Source organism: Dysidea avara, chromosome 7 (genome assembly GCF_963678975.1).
Source record: "Dysidea avara chromosome 7, odDysAvar1.4, whole genome shotgun sequence".
NCBI classification, from domain to species: Eukaryota; Metazoa; Porifera; class Demospongiae; order Dictyoceratida; family Dysideidae; genus Dysidea; species Dysidea avara.
The window spans coordinates 37,186,522-37,209,149 of record NC_089278.1 but is presented as its reverse complement, the minus strand read 5'-3'; the positions used below and the strand labels follow the sequence as shown (position 1 = coordinate 37,209,149).

General features: G+C 36.9%; 3 protein-coding genes across 12 annotated transcripts in view; 2 read left to right on the top strand and 1 right to left on the bottom strand.

The window, feature by feature from the left end:
• LOC136261523 (uncharacterized) overlaps positions 1–4,296 on the top strand; it is a 68,489-nt gene extending 64,193 nt beyond the window's left edge. The window contains exons 14-18 of the mRNA XM_066055534.1: positions 30–1,635; positions 1,684–2,021; positions 2,078–2,143; positions 3,621–3,680; positions 3,808–4,296. Coding sequence (XP_065911606.1) covers positions 30–1,635; positions 1,684–2,021; positions 2,078–2,143; positions 3,621–3,680; positions 3,808–4,112 — 2,375 coding nt within the window. The 3' untranslated portion in view covers positions 4,113–4,296. The remainder of the gene's footprint in view (positions 1–29; positions 1,636–1,683; positions 2,022–2,077; positions 2,144–3,620; positions 3,681–3,807) is intronic.
• A 3,423-nt stretch (positions 4,297–7,719) lies between these two features.
• On the bottom strand, positions 7,720–18,082 carry LOC136262589 (FERRY endosomal RAB5 effector complex subunit 3-like). Of its 4 annotated transcripts, none has more exons than XM_066056951.1 (10): positions 17,881–18,082; positions 14,913–15,027; positions 14,655–14,718; positions 14,321–14,405; positions 11,541–11,662; positions 10,279–10,608; positions 8,571–8,773; positions 8,047–8,104; positions 7,930–7,997; positions 7,720–7,876 (listed from the first exon to the last, which is right to left on the bottom strand). In XM_066056951.1, exons 2-10 carry the CDS (start codon positions 14,925–14,927, stop codon positions 7,787–7,789), a joined length of 1,035 nt encoding a protein of 344 aa, XP_065913023.1. In that variant the 5' UTR covers positions 14,928–15,027; positions 17,881–18,082; the 3' UTR covers positions 7,720–7,786. The 4 variants fall into 4 exon arrangements, with proteins under 4 accessions (XP_065913023.1, XP_065913024.1, XP_065913025.1 ...); XM_066056952.1 differs by lacking the exon at positions 17,881–18,082 and adding an exon at positions 17,078–17,185; XM_066056953.1 differs by lacking the exon at positions 17,881–18,082 and having other exon boundaries at positions 14,655–14,782.
• Positions 17,812–22,628, top strand: part of LOC136262590 (GRIP and coiled-coil domain-containing protein 1-like) — a 33,066-nt gene continuing 28,249 nt past the window's right edge. For 2 of the 7 annotated variants that reach the window (XM_066056972.1, XM_066056971.1), the window contains exons 1-3: positions 17,934–18,167; positions 18,221–18,385; positions 19,332–19,423. The gene's annotated coding sequence lies outside the window, so the exon portion shown is untranslated. Of the gene's footprint in view, positions 18,168–18,220; positions 18,386–18,914; positions 18,995–19,331; positions 19,424–22,628 lie in introns of all 7 variants that reach the window. The other 5 variants (XM_066056960.1, XM_066056962.1, XM_066056961.1 and 2 more) reach the window with 5 other exon arrangements.

Genomic DNA, 22,628 nt, shown 5'->3' with positions numbered 1-22,628 from the left:
ATACACTTTCTCTTACCTTACCACTTTAGTAACTGATGAAGAAAAGAAAGCTTACTCACTGGCAATGAAATATGGGGAAGCTAATTCCTCCAGTATACGTCTCCTAGTATTCGGTCCCGAGAATGCTGGGAAGACTTGCTTAATTTCTACTCTCTTTGATGAATTGTTCCAAGAAAATGCAGCAACAGAAGGAGCAGATGTTAAGATTGGTACCATCTATGCAAACAACTGGCACCAGTGCACTCGTGAAGATATGGCTGACAAGCTTCACGTCCGATACTGCCATAGTTTAAATGTGACTGTAAAGAAAGAGGGGAAGCCTTTACTTCCACGTTCACATTCACGTTCACAAATGCAAATGCCTGAAGTAAAGGTAGAAGAAATCAAGAAAGCTAAGATCATGAAGGTATCCAGTGAAGATGAATTTATTGCCATTGTGTGGGACTTCGCTGGCCAGATCCAATACTTGAACACCCATACTGTATTTGTGAGGAAAAACAACCTGGTTTTTATTGTCTTTAAGGCTTCCTGCAATTTATCTCATCCCACACAAGCCAGGCCAGGTGACCAGAATAAATCTGCACATGTTCCAAAGGCCAGCCAGTTTAAAGTAATTCATTACTGGCTTCAGACCGTCACTTCAGTTTGCAACGATGATGGAGAACTCCAACACAAGTCTGAACGGCTACCCACTGTAGTCTTGATTGCAACCCATCTTGATGAAATCACGGGTGATGTTGAAGCAGCCAAAAAGGAAATAATTTTACAACTTGCAAAAGAGCTTAAAGGAAAGCCATATGCAAAACATCTGTTTGGAAATTGCGAAGGCCTACAGGTTGCTCTTGAGAAGTATTGCATATTTATAAGCAATAAGGATAGAGATCCATCCACCATTTCCCAACTAAAGAATATCGTGAGTCAAGCAACTACTCCAATTTTACAGGAAAAACATCCACTAGTCTACATAAAAATTGAAGAGAAGCTACTGCTACAAAAAGAAGATGTTATCACTACCTCTGAATTCCATAAGATTGCAGTTGAAAATGGCTTCATGGCTGAGGAAGATAGTGATGAATTGAGAGGGGCTCTCACACATTTTCACCACAAAGGCATCATCTTGTACTTTCCTGCTGTTGAAACTCTCAAAGAATTGATTTTTCTGTCTCCCCAATGGTTGGAAAAGTTGATCTCTTTTCTTGTTGTTGGCCATCCTTACAAAGCAACAGGAGATACAAAAGATTTTGCTTACAAGTGCCTTACAGAAGATGGTTTCCTGTTAGGTACTTTCTTGGCCCACATGCTTCAGATGTTCAACAAGAGATACAGATTTGCCAGTTCCGAAATCTCTTTTGAAAAAGCAGTTGCTTTTCTAATTAAGTTTGGCTTTATAGTAGCAGTTAGCACTAAAACAAGATTGTTTGATTCCCATCCTGAAATCGAGATTCACAAGGAAAATGAAGCGTTCATTGTACCTTCACAGCTTCGCATAGCTAAAAATGACATGGAAAAGCAACAGAACAAAACAGATGAATGGTCCATTCATTTCAAATTCATGGCTGGGTTCATTCCACCAATGGTATATCACCACATGGTGGCTGCATGCATCACTTGGAGTGGAGACAGAAGCATTGTTAGGTGAGTGATGAATAATTGATTTAGTGTTGTAATTTTGTTATTGCATAGGTTGACCAAATATGAAATAAAGATTGTTCTGAGCAAAGGCCAGTTATATCATGTCAAGTTAAGTGAAGAAAGTAGTACTATCCAGTTGGACATTGTCCTAGTGAAAAGTCTTGAGGGTGCTGCCGAATGCCGTAAAGAAATGATCAGCTTTTTTCGAAGTAAACTAAATGAAATTTGTGCAGAAATCATTCCTGCGTCTGCCAAGCCCATACCTTTTGTGCCATGTCCAAATTGTGGAAATCCACACATCAAATATGATATTCTAATACAAAAGAAAGACCTTTACTGTGGCACTTTCGTTCCGGATGATTGGTATGAAGGACTGCTTACCTCACCAGGTACATATGAAAACTGCATACTATATAAAAATTTAATAATACATTAAAAATTTCAGGCATTGAGAGCACTGATCATTGTCTTGCCCATCCTGAAGTACCTAGCACTACAACCGATCACCAAGGTAACAGTATAAATGATTATACAGTGGATCCTTACTAATCTGAACAGCTCTGTTATCATGTTGCAAAAGTCTGTTCAGTTTAGCAAAGCCCACAGAGCCTAGTTCAGTTACTCTAATAGAACATACATCTGTTAACAAAATTACTAATCTAATAGGATGATTACTACTACTGTTCAGATTAGTGAGGATCCAGTGTAGCTATTTTTTCACTAGATTGGTGCTACCATATGTGACCTGCTGAGCGAAAACTGGTCATTTTTGCAAATACATTATATATATGCATGCCACGTTAAAATTTTATGCACGTTTTAATCGATTCAGTATGTACCGTACCTAAACAAAGGTCAAATGAATAAAACCTATACACCACCAGATTTTCCTTTTCATTGGGAGTAAGAAAATCCTTGTTTTTTTGTGTTCGTACAGCATACCATGGTATGTGAGTTATGGGTGCTTAATTACGATGCGGTAAAAAAAAGTGTACAGTCATTATTTAATTGTTGAAATGGCCTTCTTCTTTGTCCACACAGAGATGTACATGGAAAACAGTATACTTTAATCGATGTGCCAATTCATGATGAACTGACTGAGCCAAAGCCTGTCTTCATAGCTTGTTTCAGTCATGAGTTATGAGTAAGCACCTGTATTTCATTTGCCATATTGTTGCTGTATACATCAAGTTTATTCCTATTTCAACTGTCTAGCGCTATATCTCCAAGATTATTCTTACAAAAAGCTGAAACTTCGGCTGTCCACTCCTGTGTTACTATAGATAACAGACATACAATAAAATGCAATTAAAGGAATGTGTGAAAATGGCCGGTGTTTTGCTCAGTGGGTCACATATTATGTAATGAGAGTAATTGAAGAAATGGTAAGATTGTAAAAATCAGACACAGATTCTCTCATACTGCCAACTTAAACATAAAGATACTAGCCACCTTTTTGTGGTTTTACAAGGCTATTGCCCATCATGCAAAGTTTTGAGTTTACAAATTATCAAATATGGCCAGATCTGTAAAAACCCGGCATAATGTGCATTTTCAAATTCTTTATTATTGACTATTTATAATCTACATAGCCAAGTGTATGGTTCATGCCAATAACTTTTAGAGTTACAGGCCTACAAAGTATTTGCATAGCAAGCATATATAATAGGGAAAAAAATTACAAGCACTTACAAAAAGCATGCAGTTGTAACTTACAAACACAATGATATAGAGTTGCAACTAGCACCATTGTGTTTATCATGAATAGGGGAATCATTGCTGGGTAAGTTTTTCTTTGTGTCATCTTTATTTGCCACATACAGAGACAACATTATAGTCTTAGTTGTTATCATCTATACACAGTTAATAGGATGTATTATGTATTACACCTACTATATACAATAGGGCTGTATTAGTCTAGCCATATGCTTATTCTGCTATAGTACACTTTTATGTTTGCTTTACTATTGGTTTATATATTTGCTCAGACTGTACTGATCATACATCTACTAATACTGAGACATCAAAAGGAAAACCTGATGATACAGGTAACCATCTTGTACAATCACAAGTATATAATTTGGGAGAGCCCACTATTTACTCTTGGTATGATGTTTCACTATTGGCATAGTTTGAAGTATTGCTACTATGTGTGTGTATTATTTTTTAATATAGATGACTCACAGAAATTTCGGGATAATATTGAGAAATTTAGTCCACAACTACTTGAAACACTTCCTATGGATGACGCTATATTTATAGCTAAGCTACGATCTGCTGGTCTCCTACCTGGTAATTTGAAGGCTGAAATAAAGTCACTGAAGACATCAGCTGATAAAGCAGACTACTTTTTGGACTACGTGATACTACCAAACTTATCAGTTAATCAAACAAACTTTCACAAGTTTTTAAAAGTGATGGAAGAAAGTGGTAACGACACTTTGAGTACACTTGCCAAAGACATTAAAAAACTTAATTGATTTTTTTTACAAACACTCGTACTAGTTAAGTTATCCTTTCCAGTGTTATATTTTCATGACATTTTACAGTAGTTATTAAGTTTTATAGTAACTGAGTGTTATTTCTGTTAATTCTATAGGTCTGTATACAGTAATTCTTATTTTTTGTAGAATTTCTTTATACACAAACTAGTATGCTAATATTTGGTTCTATTATACATCAATTGGTTAATGAGAGACTGATAATTTGGTGCGTATAATTAGGGTTGAAATATACTGCAATAAGTAAGGATCGACCGTTGGATGATTAAGAATTAGTGACATTTTGGTGTACAAGTATAATCATGTGATAGTATATTTCTTAACATGTTTAGGAAGATATATAACCAAACAGAACAATAATTTACAGAACAATAATTTTAAATTGAGTTTGTTAATTATTTAACAATAAGTATGGATTTGGGATCCATTATTAATGAAGCTCAAGAAGTGACTACTAAAGGCTGTAGAGTTAAAATGTATTTTGTTTGTCAGGAACATCATCACGGGTACTTAATGCACCTATCCCCTCCCCCTGGGCTTAGTGGGGGGATTTTGGTCTGATTTGATCTGAAATTCTTTCCCAATAGTGGGCCGGGGCATTTGACCATTCAAAATTCAAGGTGTTTGTTTAACTTGCAAGCTACATAAGAACTAGCCTGTTTCCTAAAGCGTATATACTGCAGCCATACTTTGACCACTAGTTGTTCCCCCATGGGTGGAGAATTTGATTTTTTTTAAAATCAAATCTCTACCATTTTCCCTCTTATGCCCAGGAGGGGGGAGGTGGGGAATAACATTGATAGGTGCATAAGTACAACGTACTGGCCTTTTTATGGTATGGAGAATCCTGCTATGTACTGGAAGTACAAACATATTGGTGACTGCAATCCAATTGCAATACTAGGCCTTCTACTACATAGGCAGGTTGAAAAAAACATATTCTCTGGAATCAATTTCAGCTCCTCCTACATGTGCAGGACCATCTCCACATTAAACACCAGTGTCATTCATGTAGTTATGTACGTGGTGATGTCACTTTTCAAGAACATGAGGTTTCCTAATGCCATCCTGCAAGTATTGATGTGAGCATGCAGGTATGCTATCAGTATTGCAAGAACTAATTAATTATAATTGTAGCATTTGGTACTTGCTTTATTACTACATGCACTTGCAGGACAACTAATGTGATTTTTAGTGTCCTATATTATTGGCACACATGTTGATAGTGCTCTAAAGTACCAGTACATGATCTTCATGCCATCCTTTAAGTATGTATAGTTAATAACGAATATGCAGGGTTAGTTAAACTACATGCAAGCTAAGGCAATTGTATACGGGAGTGTATAAACAGTGGAATGGACTACTGGAATGGAATTTTTTAAAGTTCAATATCATTTTTTACATCCAAATAAGTACAACTCCTCCCCTTATGTAAGCAAATAAATAGGATTCCCCTTGAAGTCAGCTCTTTTTCCTCACCACAACACTTGTATGACTTATAACTTAATACTTTATTACTTGTCTGAAACCAATTGTGGTTCAGTTCAGTGTGCAACATAACACTGCCACAATGAACTTGGCTTAAATTTTGTTTTCTGACATAATTGTGGCAAAGGCTCATTGTAAACGCTTACAAGATAGTCCCGTTTCACTTTACCCAAAGATTTTCGCTTAGGCTCCTATAGGTTAGTGGTAAACACCTCGTACAGGCTCTGCCTTCTGTGTTCGTCCTCCAGTGCCTAACTGGTAAAGTTGATAATAAATGAATACTTCATTATAGTGAATGTACTTTCACAATGCATTCATGTAATCAGCTAGCTAGCTAACTTTTATCATTTGGGAACAAGGGTTAAGTCAGGAGTCTTCTTAGTGTTCCCAATAAACTGCTATTGTGCATGTTCATAACTTACTTTACAGTACAATATATTGGTAAACTTTGTCTATGGTGAGGTGAATTATGCTAAAAGAGCTGACTTCAAGGGGAATCCTATTTATTTGGATTTAAAAAATGATATTGAACTTTAAAAAAATCCATTCCACCATTCCAGTATTCCACCATTCCAGTAGTCCATTCCACTGTTTATACACTCCCATTGTATACCTACTTGACAGGTGGTGTACAGACTGTACACAGAACACAGTTTCAGTTTCTACATGATGTTTACCTTACTGCCAACAAATTAAACAAAAATGAACTTGTGCATAATTTTTTTAAAGCCAACACATTTAATTTTGCAATTATAGTTACTGTATGGAAAGCAAAGGTTCTATGAAAGTGATAAAGTCCTTTAAGGTAACATGATTATGATCCTATAAGCATATTTAGAGTGAACAGATGTAAGAAGGATTAGCGAAACAGTTGTGTCAAGTCAAGTGATTGCACACACAATTCCTCAGTGTAGACTATGGTATACACATGGTGGCAGTAATATCATTTTTCAGATGCACATTAGTACCTGCCAAATCATGCTAGTTATTTATTTACTATAGCAGTAATGAGGAAAATCTGAATAAAGCCTCATACAGTTTTACATGTCAGTGCACACCTATAATTATGCTTAAAACATGTAAGTGTGAAAGAAGCCTAATACAACACACAGGATAAACACACAGATCTTAATACTCAGCACTGGCACATAGCATAGAATGCAGAGCACTTTTGTAGTAGGGAAGGCAAATTGCAAATGTACCTGTATTTGTCCAGAGTTTGTGGATAAAAAATTCCATGAACAAAATGGTGCATCAAAAAGGTCCTAAAAATGAAAAAAAGTTATGACCTAGGCAGATCAAACCCATGTAGGTTGGTCGTAATCACTTGGCGTTAAGGGAGGTACATAAATCGCCACAGTTACTTGTCTGTGGTTTGACAGGAATGCAACTTTTCGTGATCTTTCTCTTACCATCAGAGCCTTCATCGCTATATCAAAAGCACATATTGATTTGCTACAACATATTAGAGTTGCAAGGTGATAAGTGTTTAATTTCGCTAATCGATATGTACTTTGCATGTGAAGACACTATGAAGTAAAGTTGAGTTTATGCACAAAAAGGTACCGTTTACAAAGAAAAACATGTGTCAACATGTGGGTGCATCTTACATGTTAGTTGAGTGTTCTACCACTTGGAACAGTTTGTGTTGTAGTTTACTAAGGAATGTAGCTCAGATTTTCTCTACACCTTGAGCACCACAGAGAATGAACAGAAGCACTTGTGAACTGGTGATAATAATCCTAGAGTAGCCTGATGATGAGTGTTTCATTATCAGCATTGATTGTGTTGATTCACACCAAGTTTGGTATGACAGATGGACAGTCAGATGGCTATGCAGCTTATATATAGGTATACGACTGCTCGATTAGAGTATATCTCTACAAATGCAGGAGCTAAAGCATTTCTGAAATAAAGTGGGGAATCAATATTTCCCTAATCCCTTCACTTTGCTATGACTGCAGTTGCTTACACAATATTCACAAGTCTACCAGCCATCATAGCATTCTTTATCTTCTAGTTTACCTGCCACATTAATTTTGTTGTGGCCTTAGTGAGTAATAGGCATACATAATTAGAAGTATTTGGTAACTATGTATTCAGTTCTATTGCTTTTTTTTCTTGACAACCATAACATTATTATGACACATAAAGCTACACATTGACTATCTCTTTGTCAAATTACGGGTACTGGCCATACGAAACACACGTGGTAACATTTCACACAAGTCAACAAACAGCTCATCTGACAGACCCTATAGATAGTAAATTTTGTGACATGTATACATTCATACATTACATGACTTACTGGTGGAACAACAAATTGTATGGTGCGTGCATCAGCCCCTCCCCATGACGTGCTCTCCATCATAAAACCTACCACATGTAATCTGCTACATTAATAGCTAACAGCAATATCATGTACCTTTAACACACTTCATCACAAGTTCAGCTCGTTTCAAACACCAGTTAATGGTCATCTCCTACACACAGTACATATTTCATATACAGCAAATCAAATTACTAAAACATTAATTTTACATTTCCAAGGATATGCAATTGTTGGAGGGCAACATACATTACAAGAACTAGTGATGCCATGATATATCTTATTATTGTGATAGAATTGTTTTATGATAATCATGATAGAGAAAAAATCTATATCGTGATATAAAAAATACAAATTATTTAGTGAAAAGTGGCTTAATATTTGTAAACTATGAGGACATTTCTCTGGAAACATGTGGTGATGCATAAAAGAGTGAACTTTTAGTCAAATCATTGTTAAAATTGAAAATCTTGTACTGTGAAAACATTAATGTATTCAATTTATTTAATATATTGTGACTATCATGATATAAGTCCCATGATATTGTGATTGTCATATTAAAATTTTTCATATCGTGGCATCACTATACTAATAAGAACACAAGTCACAATTTGACTTACTGGTGACATGTCATGTACCATCAGTAGTGGTATAGTGATGGTGTGTATGTCATGATGTGATGCAGCATGTAAGCAGTTACGTAACCCCACCATGACAGGGTGACGTGCTGGTATGTCACTGACTGACAACAATGGATCAGTGACAAGATGAAAGATGACATGAACTTCTGATAAATTAGAATGTCTTGTCACATATACATCACCTGGGAGAGAGAGTATACAATAACCAAAATGATCAAACCTAGATAAAAATATTTGCAGCACTGCTGGTGGTAAAGTAGAAGGCACACTCATTGGTGGGAATTTCTTCCTCCGGGATGTTGCTATGGGTTATTTACTTTTAAGCACACAGTACCTGCCAGCAAACTATACCAGCCAATTCTTTTTTATGCACTGTGTCCTGTTATGGATTTCAAATGTGTACCTAAAGAACTCACCTTACAATTTGGTAACTTTCATACAAAAAGCAAATGTGATAAAATTAAAACATGAATTTATGGAAGCATGTGTCACACTGCCATGCCACTACGAATAGTACTGACGTCAGATGTGTACTATGTGTTCTAAACAATGTGCATGTAAGAAAGTGAGGTGCTTTTAGATGTGGACTCATAGACAAAATAGAGTGCAACAGTGAAAGTAATGGTCTACTTCTTTGCCTGGAATGATGTCAGTTAAGGAACAAGTTTGTGAGTTAAAGTTCAGCTGAAATGGATGAACAAAGCCAGACCCTTGGCTCAAATGTAGTGCAAATTTGTAGGGCAGAGACCAGAACACACCTTCATGAGAATCAGAATATACCCCTGAGAATGACAAGTAGTAGAAAGCTAGCAGTTAGAAGGACTAGGAAATCATATAGTTGCCAGAATGGAACCAGTTTACAGTTCATTTCACACATGAGGGTAAAAGATGGTGTATTATGTACAGCCCCTATAAGTCGTCATTAGTATGACACAAGTGACATCAAATTGTCTGGATTGTATGAAGCAGTGTGGGTGATTAGACATGCAGATGTGTGTAGTGTGTGTGCGTGCGTGCGATGTATGCGTAGTGTATGTGTATGTATGTGTGTGTGTGTGTTTGTGTTGTGTGTTATTCAACAAATTTAAAATACACTGTGCCATGAGTGTGTTTGCTTATATATCACTGTACAGTAGAGATTATAAAGATTAACCCAACAAAAACCAGTGTCATTTTTCCTTCACGGCAGCTCAGCATGCTGTATTGGTTGGGCAATAACTGAACCCATATATGTTTTCAGAACTACCAAAATGCTTTCACCAAGTTTCTATGGAATATTATATTTGTACTATTTAACTGAACTATCTACTAATCAACAAACTAACTGACTGACAAACTAACTAACTGACTGACTGACTGACTGACTGACTGACTGACTGACTGACTGACTGACTGACTGACTGACTGACTGACTGACTGACTGACTGACAAACTAACTAACTAACTAACTAACTAGCTAACTAACTAACTGACTGACTGACTGACTGACTGACTGACTGACAAACTAACTAACTAACTAACTAACTAACTAACTAACTAACTGACTGACTGACAAACTAACTAACTACTGTAAATTGGGAACCAACGAAATAGTACATTACCATATTGTCTGGACAAAGTAACTCACTTATACTTCACTTTATTGATAATACAGTACTGTCATGATGTAACCACACAGTATACCTACCTGGAGATAACATTACTGACTCAGAGTGTTCCAGAAATCCTGCAGGACCTAATTCAGATCCACCACTTTCAGCATCTCCTCCTCTGAATGCTGCCAAGTTGTAGCCATGTTCTCTACCATCATTAGAGAAGTCACTAAGAGAGGATGAGTTCAGAGATGATGGCACGTCCAGGCCATTCTCATCAGTAGCTAGGATTCCATTAGGACTAATGGTGGTAGAGTCTTTGTTCTCCTGCTTGGTGGTTTGTGCTAGTTTACGGATCGCATTGATTTGCACATCAATATCAGCAAAATGGAAATCAGTTGACTGGTGAGTGATGCTAGCAAATACTACAATGACCAAACAATGAAGACATTACATCCATGGCAATAATTGAGAATGGTGCTTTTCTTTACAAAAAAAATGTCTGTTTTGGCAAAATCAAAGTTTTCACATTATTTCCAAATTTCCTTTATTGTCTTATTATCTACACTACTCTACAGTCCAAGGAATGTTCAGCCTGTTGTATTGTGTGGGTAATTTTAGATATATAGTGCTGGACATTAGGAAGAACAAAGTAACCACACTGAAAGTAAACTACAGGTAATATTTCTATAGATGTCACTTCAGCCCAACAGGTGCTTTTGGAATACCACAGTACTGCCAGTACATACAATACATGCATCATGCCCTGTCCTCCTTTGTGTCCCATCTAAAACCGATAGTGCAAGGTATCGACAATTTATGGTACTGTATAATGGCTTCTCTACATTTGTAGCAGGAATTGCCAATATTGTCCATAGTGAGTGTTGATTGTAGAAGTATTCCTTGTACCATTCTTTGTTTCCTGGACATAGCTGAACAAGAGCATAATGGACACTTCACTATGGTTTGGCCACATTCAGACAAAGTCATGGTACCATTCTTTCTTTTCGTGTGGTATGTGCTAGTTTACCAATCATAATTATGTTACAAAAGTAACCAAACAAGTGCAAGCAAAATGAATTTCTGTATTCCATAGAAATATAAAGTAGTGAAACAAGGGAGGTTGCCTAGCTACACTTGAAGTAATGGATATTCCATCCTTAATTTCTTGTACTTGTGTGATAAGTATTGACTACCAAATCAGACATGCAGAATGAAAGCTACATTGAGACACTTCTCAAATAAACATTTCCACTACATGACTTTACAATAACACAATATACAACTAAGTAAGCTGCAAAACACTGTCTCAATATTATGGGTGTCTCACACATACTATACTCCAGTACAACTATACCTCTCTTGTTTTCTCCCAGTGTGTTGATCCGACTATCGACCAGTAAGATCAATGCAGACAACTTTTCCGAGTAGAGAGACATGGCTGTCTGCAGTCTGTGTGGCTGGAATGTGCGAGCACCCCTATAGGGGATATAAGTCAAGTTGTAACCAGATTATCTTTCAAACACATTCTAATTGTACAGAATAGCATATTAAAGTACAGTACTACTGTAAATGACAAAAGTTTTGGTGAATCAGAACATGAAGCACTTTGGTAAGGAAAAGTTTGAAGACTTTACGGATTCTTTTAGGAATTATTGGGGTAAGCCTGAGCAAGTCCCACACTGGCAAGAGAACTGTAAGTCATCGTCGATTACACGACAGTTTACGATCAATATCAGTCATTGTTCATTACACAGCAACTTTACGATTAAATAAACCTTACTAGTTCTTTAGTCAACGTCACGGATGAAATCAATGGTGGAGATTACTGGACTTCCTTATTTGTATTTGTCATCATCACTGTCACAGCAACTTCTTGATTTTACACACCTCCGGAATGAGCACCACCTAAGAGGCTGCCTGCATGTTTTTGGAATCTTCAATAGTGGTGGAAGCGAAAACACGCAACTCCAAGCACCTTCATAGTGATAATGCAGCTATTTACAACTGAATGATGACAGTGATAGTACTAGTGACAACAGTCAAAAAGCTACCAGATTGTTCACAATTGACTGCGCAGTCTTCGACACTTCCAACCATAATATATGCAGCGGAATATAAAAGAAATGTATATACATTGATTTTAATTGTAATATTTATGTAGTTATTCAGAACATGTTCAATATATGTAATGACTACTACTGCTTCACAGTCACAAAATCATATAAAGCACAATTACAGCTCGCTCCATGATGATAGCATCTGTCTAGTTATAAACTTAATTGAGTGGCTAAACTCATGTTGGCTTGAGTGACTGATTGCTTACTGCGGGCTATTAGCCTGCAATATGCACAGCAATTCAATGATCAAAGTGAGATTTGCAATGCTTGAAGTCTTTCTAGCAGGTCTCTAACCATTTTAAAGACCCGCTTGTATATCTTTAAAGAATATGCTGAGATTACTGCTATGTAATAATCTCATAATGGTTATTGCTTGCTAGGATATATAGTATAAGGGACCACAAGTCACACACCATCATAACTTGTGCAGTTCCCACTTGTCTATGTTACACACCATCAAAATACGTAAATTTACAGATGCTGGTTACTATCTTCTGATCATGTTTGATAGGCGGTAAGTTGTGTGGAACATACAATCTTCATGATGAAAGAAAAAAAAATGGCACAGAAAATGGCACAGAAAATGTAGGACTTAAAATAGGCCTAGGCAACAGAAATTCCGTCAAGCACAAATTTTTAAAAATTCTGTAACAACTTGACATTTCTAGTCGACCTGAAGGTACTTTTTGGGCTTGATTTTACCCAACCAATACTGTCATGTCATAGTGAAGATAAATCGAGGCAGATTTTCGGGTGATATTCTATCATGGGCCGTACCCACATCTTCATCGTCCCTACCATACAGTACTACTGTACTGTATGATTACACAGTCATTTCTCTATCCCATTTAACAAGCAGGAGGTATTCGGGGATGCACAAGTTCCAGACACAATTGTACAGATCAAACACTCACTCTCTCCTTGTTCAATGGGCCGGGATTTGCTGTTAGACACTACTTGCCTGCAGAGCTACATGACTTACCAGTACAAACAATAGTTGTACCAATGTTGCACAAAGTTTCAAAGTGTTCAATAGAAGCAATTACAGGCTTCCTCACAAATACTGCTTTCTTACTATTATTTGCCATCCAAGTTTGACTCTTAAAAGTTATTTAATATTGTTGTGAGGGGTATAATATTATTAACACATTGCCTTGTACGCCATTAATTATGTTGTCTATAATCCTGAAATTCACACCATTGTGTAAAGGACAAAATCAATACTGTAAAAACTAGGGCTGAAACGGATAGCAACTTTTACTATCTGGATATCCTGAACAAAACCTATCCGGATATCCTACGGATAGTGACATCATCACTTGCTATAGAAACATTTTATAGTTTATTGTAAGCATCCTTGTTTTACTAGTACTAGAAGCAAACAAACATTAACATGATAGCAAAAGGTTTGTGGTAATGTTACAGTGTTACTTTGCACCATCTGAAACAAGATTGGCAGCTGGAGAAAACATGAATACAAGATGTAGCAGTTGCTACAAGACCTTTTCCAGGCACAACTATATAGTCTTAAAGAACTCTTTATAAGGCAATAACTATTCTGTTACAACTTCTTCAGCAACATTCCCAGCCTCGCTTCGTAATTTAGCGATGGACGTGGTCACGAGTAAGCTGATTAACTTACCAGGCTGCTGTTAACTTCACATAATCTAGCTTAGCTAACTCTCCATGATGAAAATTGATTCATCTAGTGATGAGAAGTTGGACAGATAAATGGCTTTAAGTTATTACTATCTGCTTGGCTTCAAAGTACTATCCGGATAGTAAATTATTATCCGGATATCCGGATCATACGGATATCTGTTTCAGCTCTAGTAAAAACCCTAAAACTGGAATCATTAATTCTTTCACAAGTAAAAGTATGTGTATATCTAACCCCACCCCACTCTCCAAATCTCTTGCAGGTAACTAGTGTATAGCAAATAACACACAAACTCTGTCACACCATAAGTCCATTATACACACCATCGAGGTTATGAATTATTGATCACACACATACCCAGTAAATGTGGTCGAGTGCCTACACAAGTCCAACACATTGCATGATAACATTCTCAAGTTGTGCATCGTCTTTAACTGGGAACCTGGATTAGAGAAAACAAGAACAACATGGTTTCAGAATTTTAATAATTTGACCCTTTGGTGGTATGCTCATCCATAAAACAAGTAATTTAGTAATCCTCAATGCTATAGGCACAAACAAGTATGGCTAGTATAGTCAGTAATTTTGTTAGACTACACTGAATGCTCCTAATAGACTGTGACCTCCAAAGGGCTAAAGTTGTACTGTATATGCAGGTGTACGGAATGATAGATACAGAGAATTTCCTTACCAAGATGGATGGTGAAACTCTCCTCCATTCGTGGTTGAGGTGGTGTTTCAGTGTACCCTTCCTCCTGTGGAATAATGGAGCCTGAAGACACTGCTCTCTTGTCACCCAAAAGAGACTGAGTCCTGTCCCTTGAACAGTGTAAACACATAGGGCCTGTCTCACAATCAGTTAGTGATAGAGTATATATACTGGTAATTCTTAGAACAGCCACATACTACTAGAGTACATATACTGCTATACTTTATATATCAGACTCACTTCCCAACTCATCATTTAACATGTCATCATGAAGCTTTACTACAAAGTCACGATACTCTCTCTTCTGAGTTTCTTGCAACTGACTTAGTTCACTTGCCCAGTGAGCTCCCAGGGACTACAAAATTATAATATGCACTGAGTAAAATAAGTATCCTATATTATACTGTTTTGGCAATGGAGTTTGTCACATTGACATTAGAATTCGGCACAAGAATTCATCATAATTAAATAGTGCTCAGCAAAAACTCAACTTGTTTGCACAAGCATTGGTTTTGAGAAAAACTGCACTTAAAAAATCGTAAAATTACGCATGCTACAAAGAAAAGACACACAAGTATTTTATTATTGGGCCATTGCTCAGAGAAGGAAGACTAAAATCAATTAAAATTTATACACCATCTTATTCGCCTGCTCACGAAGAGTTTGAAAATATTGCTTCATTTCTGTAGCCCCAACAGTCTATGTATCACGTATGTTTGTTTACAATGCGGTAAACATAAACAAGATTGTAGTCCCTTCATACCCATATGTATAAGTGACTACAGAGCTAACATTGTACTTGTTAATCTACAGTGTATAGTAAATTTTAAATGAAATTCCAATGCTGTAGACTAATGCAAACAGAAGTTTTGGCTGCGAACGTAACCGTTTGTTTTCAGTATAGTCGCTGTAGAAATCAATTTTCTTGCATCTAGTAATACAATTCCAAAACTACCCCACCACGAAAGGATGAAACTTTGATGATCCATTTCTAGATAATGCTGAGAAAATTAAAAAAATTGGAAGATGTGTGAACAAGAAATGGTCACAATTGTTTACAAGAAAGCAACTCAAGTCATTAAGTCTAAGTCCTTGAAATTAGGTTAGGTAATCCTAATACATGTTGCTGTCAGACCTTCAGTGCTGGTTACTGTAAAGTGTTAATAATAATAATAACTGCTCATCATGAGGTAATCATTTTTGTCATGGAGAGTTACACTTGAGACACTAGACGGTAACTAAGTTAGTTGTAAGCAAAGCTGATAGGAAGTTAATTAGCTTATTCACAAGTAACTTGTGAATGTTGCTGAAAAGTTGTAGCAGAATAATTATCAGCTTCTGTATACAGAGTTGTTTACTACAGTTATACAAGAATACATCTTGTTTTCGTGTTTTCTCCAGCTGCCAATCTTGCTACAAATGAATTTTAATGCCAAAGTGACAAATTCAATTTCAAACATCTAAGTGACAAATTCAGTCGCCAGAAACTGCAATTTGATAGTGACAAGTAAAGATTGAAGAGAAGGGTCAGTGAATTGAGACAACAGTACTCAATCCCAAACCTGTGCATTTCCTACCCAAACATTACTGAATCACATAGTACGAATATTTACTAGCAGTTTAGCAACCATAAATCCAAACTTCAGGGATCTGAAAATAAAGTGACTGCTCTATTAGACCATTCTATTAGAGTAAGCCTTCATCAGCATCAAATATTTCTGTTAGCAAGTGATGAGCTAGTTGGCTACACAAAATTGGTACCTGCAGCAATGTAACAGTTCTGATGATACTTCATTAAATAGTACCATCAACCAGATAGCAATAGATACTGTAAAATTGGTGTAGTCCTAGCTACAGGTGTACATCCAGACACACAATACTCATTCTCAGAACATTGTTTTCAACTTGGATTGTACCCATCCTAGAAAACTTTAGTGTAGTTACAAATTAAAACCTTACTAGTCCATGAAGTTATATTTCCTTGTATTAAAAAAGTTCACGCTTGTATTTCCTTGCCAACAATTTTTGACATACCTGTAAATGAATAGGGCCTTTATATATTTGAGACTGAGGATATGTCTGAGTGATGCCTGGCATTTAGTCATGGTGGAATGTTAAACAAGTATAGTCAAGGCCTAAAATGATTGAAAAACAGTTGTATGATACATATCCAATGGCTCTCAACTTAATGTTAGTTTTTGAAGAAACAGCATCAAGGAAAGAGGACAAGGACATCAACAAGCAAAGAGTTCAAGACACTAAAAGTAGATTCTATTAATAGCCAGAGTCTATACTTGAGACCAGGATTTATTTCCCAAATGTGCTGGAAACTCCAGCAGGAGTTTATTTGAATGTGGCTTTTATACGAGGACAGATAAAGACTACAACAAATTATATCAGGTTACTTCTCGTGCATGAGTGTGCTCCCTCGTCATCAAATTCACATCACTCTCTGAATGTGTTGTACCAAGTCTAGCCATTGCTGCAGCTAATTCACCCGTTATCCTGCCAAGCAGTCCTCATAATTTTTACATAAGGCCCCTATTCGGTGATTATTAGTTTCTCATCCAGCCTTTCTAATTATTATGATGCGGGGCGGGAGGGTATTACCATTATGCCATTATTTTATAATATTAACACACTGATGTACAAACCTTGTCCAAATTGTCTTTCTTTCTTACTACAAACATTTCCTTCACCAGCTGATTCTACTTTTCGTGATCGCCAACTGTTTTTCGACAGTCAACTGAAAGCCTGCTTTGATGAAGTCGATAGAGCACGATTGCAACTGGCACTGCAGCAATTTGCTAAGGAAAACAACAGTTCTCCTGGTGATATATAGGGGATTAGTGGAGGATTTTGACCTGATTTGATCTGAAATTCAGTGGGGCATTTTTGACTGCTTGAAATTTTAGGTGTTTGTTTTAACTTGCAAGCTAAAAGAATTGACCTGTTTCCTAAAGTTCCTTACAGCCATATTACATGGAGATTTGACCACTAGTCGTTCCCCCATGGGCGGAGAATTAGATTTTTCAAAAAGTCAAATCCCCACTACGCCGACTCCCGCGCCACGCCCGGGAGGGGGGATAATAATTATCCCCCACCTACCCCCCTCCCGGGCGCGCAGTGGATAGGTCCAGGATAGGTCCAGGATAGGTCCAGGATAGGTGCATTATGCAGCACAGAAAACAGTTATAAAACAACTTGCCATTTAATCGTTAGTCCATGGTTAGTCCGAGGGTCAAGCCCAGGGTTAGTCACATGATCAGTGGGTGAGCTTTATGTAGAATTAAGCGGGTCGATAACTCCAATCTATGATAACGCGAATCATAGATGCGCGAACTGATGATGGAAAGAAGTTGCCGGTGTCAATGAGCTGGGCACCCTGGAACTGCGAACTAGTATTATTAGTCCATGGCTGGAAGCTTGTACTGGATACACAGAAGATCAGGCCTCCATCCTAGATCTCCATTCTTACACGAAATGGAAATGAAGGTAAACACACATAGACTAATGGAACTTGTGACATCACATCAAACTCACATTAGTGTTGAAGTAATTGAAACTCCAACAAATAGTAGGGGAGAAGTAATATTCAACAGGATTGTGTAGTACAGCTCATCACTCAGTAATTGGTACCACAAAATCCTTGATGTTTTACACTGGATGCCACTTTGGATAACTCAGAAAAGAAACATTCCACATTGATTTGGGTATGTGATGTACGTATGTGTAACAAGTTGTAAATAGCTAGGTTTGTTTGGTGCAGTATATAGACTCTGAGAGTGCCTTGATAAGGTACATACATTACTGAGACTTCTGTGAACAAGACTTGCCTATTTTGAAGTGAATTCTGTAAGACAAGTTTCCTATTGACGTGTCCATGATCTGTGCCATTTCATATACTCCATACCACAGATTATAAGCAGTTAACACCTACGTATGATTAGGTTCAAGTGTGTATGGCAGTGTAGCTACTCTAGTTCCCAGTATATTACAATAGAACATCTTCCCACCCATATCTTTAACATGACTGTCCATCACACAATTATATTTTTTATAAAATATTAAAACAAGTATTTTAGTAATTGACTGCCTGGTGCCTTCAGCCAACCATAAGTCCATGGTTAACACTATATGGACTTTCGCTGTTTGATATTGCTTCGGCCCGAGATGTCTGTTTATTCAATTCAACATGTGTAACCACATCCATTCAGAAACACCTTGTTCTTCTAATTATAGACAGGAAGTTGTTAGGGTGGAGACTGACTAACCTATAATAACTCAACACCACAACACAGAAAATTGTGAAAACCAAACAAGTTAGAAGTTGTAGTAATCATATGGTGATTATCATTTGTTAGTGTGGAATCCTGTACGTACCTTAGTAATGTATATTGGGAAGATGTTTCTGTCTTGTGTGGCCAATCCAGGTTTGACCATGAAGTGTGTTGGACCTTCTAGATGGTAGGTGTATTACGTAGGTCACTTTTCCCTCTTTTCCATATTTTGTTAATTGGTCTTGTTTCTCAGAATAACCAGCTTGGTCTATTTGTATAAATCTCCTGTGTCTAAATCATGGTAGTACATTTTTAGACAGTCTAGCACACATACACACACTCATATTACTGGTTGATATCATACCCTTTACACACACAGGTCCATCCACGTACATTACAACAACAGCGGAGAGGTAAAGGGAGGAGGTACACCACAAGCAGAAGTTGATGGAACTGCAGAGCCTGTTGAAAGTAATGATATGGAACTGTTTGTGTTGAATGCTATAATTATTTTGGGCATTTGTGTAAGGAGAATGAAACCACAAAAGATTTTGGTGGTAAAATTGTTGATATTGAAAATAGTGACAAATAAAAAATTGTGAATGCTATTTCACAAACATCATCACTATCTGTTTCCAAGTCAATTTTGTATTGCAACATCACTAGATGGCTTCACTGTGAGCTAGCTGGCTAAAGCTTAAGTTTATCCTCTTCAGCTCATGTTAGAGCTCAGATACTTTGCATGCTGATTTGCCAAACTTAAGTTGTTTACGGTACCATAATTGTTTTGTTTTGGATTTCAGCATGATCTCCAGATAACTTGTGATCTAGGCAAATTCCAAAGGAACCACACAGCCTGAGGTGGGGTGTGGGGCATTTCCTGTGCACAAGTATGATTTCTCATATAAGGGTCATTCATTAATTACCATCCCAGTAGGACCTTTGAGAAGACTGAAGCCTTGTCAGTTCAGGGAATCAGATTTGTTGTGTGACTAGAAAATTTGTCTGGATAACAGTTTGGCTTACTTGTTTTGACAATACAGTGAATTGTTTCAGTACATAATACATTAAGGAGACAAGCAACTATGTCCTATGGCTTCCACAAAGTTGTTATATGAAGCTGTAAAACCACTGTCTCCACCTGATGAATTGAACGTCTGTTTAGTACAAATCTGAGCAAAATTCTCTGAAGTTTGTACTGTGGTTACAAAACACTAATTTTAACACAAAAATTGATTCTCTTCCTACAGCTAATTGTAAAACTCCCCTAAAGTTCTTGTAGTGGCTTGTAATAGTATTGTCTTTAAATGTATGAAACAGATATTTTTCATATGACTACTATGGCTTCAAAAGGAGATTACTGTTTTTTATAAAAAAAATTGGAGAATTCTCTAGCTCATTTGATCAAGGAGTAAAAATTACTCTAATACATTTGTTACAAACATACTGAGGTAGCAGATAACAAGCTTAAGAAGCGTAGAGCTATAACCGTGAAACAAGATCCAAAATTTGTACAATTCGAAGTCAAAACGCTATAAACTGAGTATTAAAGTCAATACTTCTAACTGGAGATGATTTTTAAGTACCACAAACACATCTGATGCAAAAAGGAAGCACAGATCAATGAAAACCAATATTTAGCACGTGAAGCCATAGGAATTTGTAGTGTCCCCCCACCCCTTAAGTGTGTTATTATTGATTTTTTCCTTTAAAGATTAAGTTGAAGTTTTGTCCCTTGATAGAGTTTACCCATTAAGTTGCTACTTAGTTTGTAATAGCCTCTGGAATAGAACAATAAGAATTAGTCTATCTAATGGTGTTTGGGGTCTGTCTATCTCCCAACTAGGAAATCACCTCTGTTGTCTATTAACAGCACACTTGGTAATAACGTAGTATAATGTAGAACTTGTCTCAACTGGTCTCAATTTCTTGACCTTAATAGGTGGCTGGTGAATTAGTGTATAGACATCTTACTTACGTAGGAATTGTAAAGTTTTAGAGAGGTGACCTTTCTATACAGGTGACCACTAAGACAGCTTCCGCTGTATATTCCTTTAACTTTGTTATAGATTGTACTTATTTGAATGAGTTATTCTCATTCATTAATAGAGGTTTTTGCAGGGGCATTCACCGATCATGTGTGAAGACATTGTGAGTGGATAGAGTACCAATACCCACAATACATTAGAAAACTTGCAACTCAATTTTCTTGAGCCTCACTATTAGTTTTGCTCCAGAAGACCTCTTTGTGCAATGGTATATTACATAAATCTGTACCAGAACTTCTTGTGTAGGCGTTTAAAAATCTCTGTAGAACACTCCACTCTTTATCCACTCATTGCACCCTTACAAAAGCTTTATATTGTTGCAGGCCTAATACAGACATGTATGTGCTGCTTTTTGGCCTGTAAACTGCCTGCTACAGGCAGTAAGATGGTTACAGGCCTGCTAAAGCTGTTATTCTGATATGATTACAGGCCTGTATGGATCACCTAAATGTGCCATAAGCCTGTTGTTAACACTTACACATTTAATAAAAAAGGTTACAAGCCTATAACAGTCCTTTTCTCTCATTGAACACAAATGTCAGTCCTGTGTGACTATCCAATATCATGAATCTCCTATAATAAGTAACATAATTGTATGTTAGCAGGCCTGTAACATGTGTGTATTGTAAACTGGTAATGAGTCTGTAAAGTGTTCAAAAGCTGTGGCAGGCCTGTAGAAAATGGGTTCAGAGGCCTGTAGCATCTCAATCCCACAATGAAACATAACACTTGTCCGTAACGTTATAAATACAAATTGAAACCCTTATTAAATAGGAAGCTGGTGTAGTGCGTGAGTCAGCATGGTGTGTGTGTCAACTGCTATATACTGTACAGAGATATTGGAAACATGCTAAGTGGGCCATTAGTGACACTATAATACAGTAACCAGTGGTAACAAGTCACTATAGCAACCAGAGTACATGTATATACCAGTCCTGTAAGAAATTATTTTGCAGGATGGATTTATCATGCATCTAACAATTCAGTCCTGTTACATGCCTGACAAATACCATAATATTATTGTGACAGTACATATGTGATTTTCCTTGCTGTAGGCCTGTCTGACAATACTGTCACAGGCTTACTTCACTCCTAAATATCAGCAGGTAGGCTTTTCACAAGCCTGTGACTGGCATGTTATCTTATTATCAGTACCTCTGCTTTATAGGCCTGTCCCAGGCCATTTACAGTAATGTTTTATTGTAAGGGACTCCAAAGATAATAAATAATCGTATGGAACGCTTCCTGCAAAACCTCTATATCTATAGCCTTATGTTATGTTCATGTTAATGTGGTCACGCAAAGTTAGACAAACAACTGTTAGGATGTGATATAGTCATATTGTATTTCTTATGGAACTGGAACTATTGTTATACCTGCCATTTTACTGTAGTGTTTTAGTACACATGAATTACAGTGGAACCTCTTTATAACAACAGGCCAAGAATTATCTTTCTAATAAAGAGATTAAGATGTTGTGCCCAGCTGGGCCTACAAGACTATAACATGTCATATCTGTTGAGACCAAAATCTTTAATTTGTCCTTGTGTCTTTGATTTGGAGTAGGTCCTAGATGACTGTAACGTTACAAGGTAGTAATTATCATACATTTAGCTTGTGGTACTCTA

Excerpts from the sequence above, each read along its gene's own strand:
- LOC136262589 (XM_066056951.1), bottom strand. Across the intron at positions 8,774-10,278 it reads GTCAGTAATGTTATCTCCAG|GTGATGTATATGTGACAAGA; the intron begins GTAGGTATACTG and ends TCTCTCTCCCAG. Across the intron at positions 8,105-8,570 it reads TGGTACATGACATGTCACCA|GAGATGACCATTAACTGGTG; the intron begins GTAAGTCAAATT and ends TACTGTGTGTAG.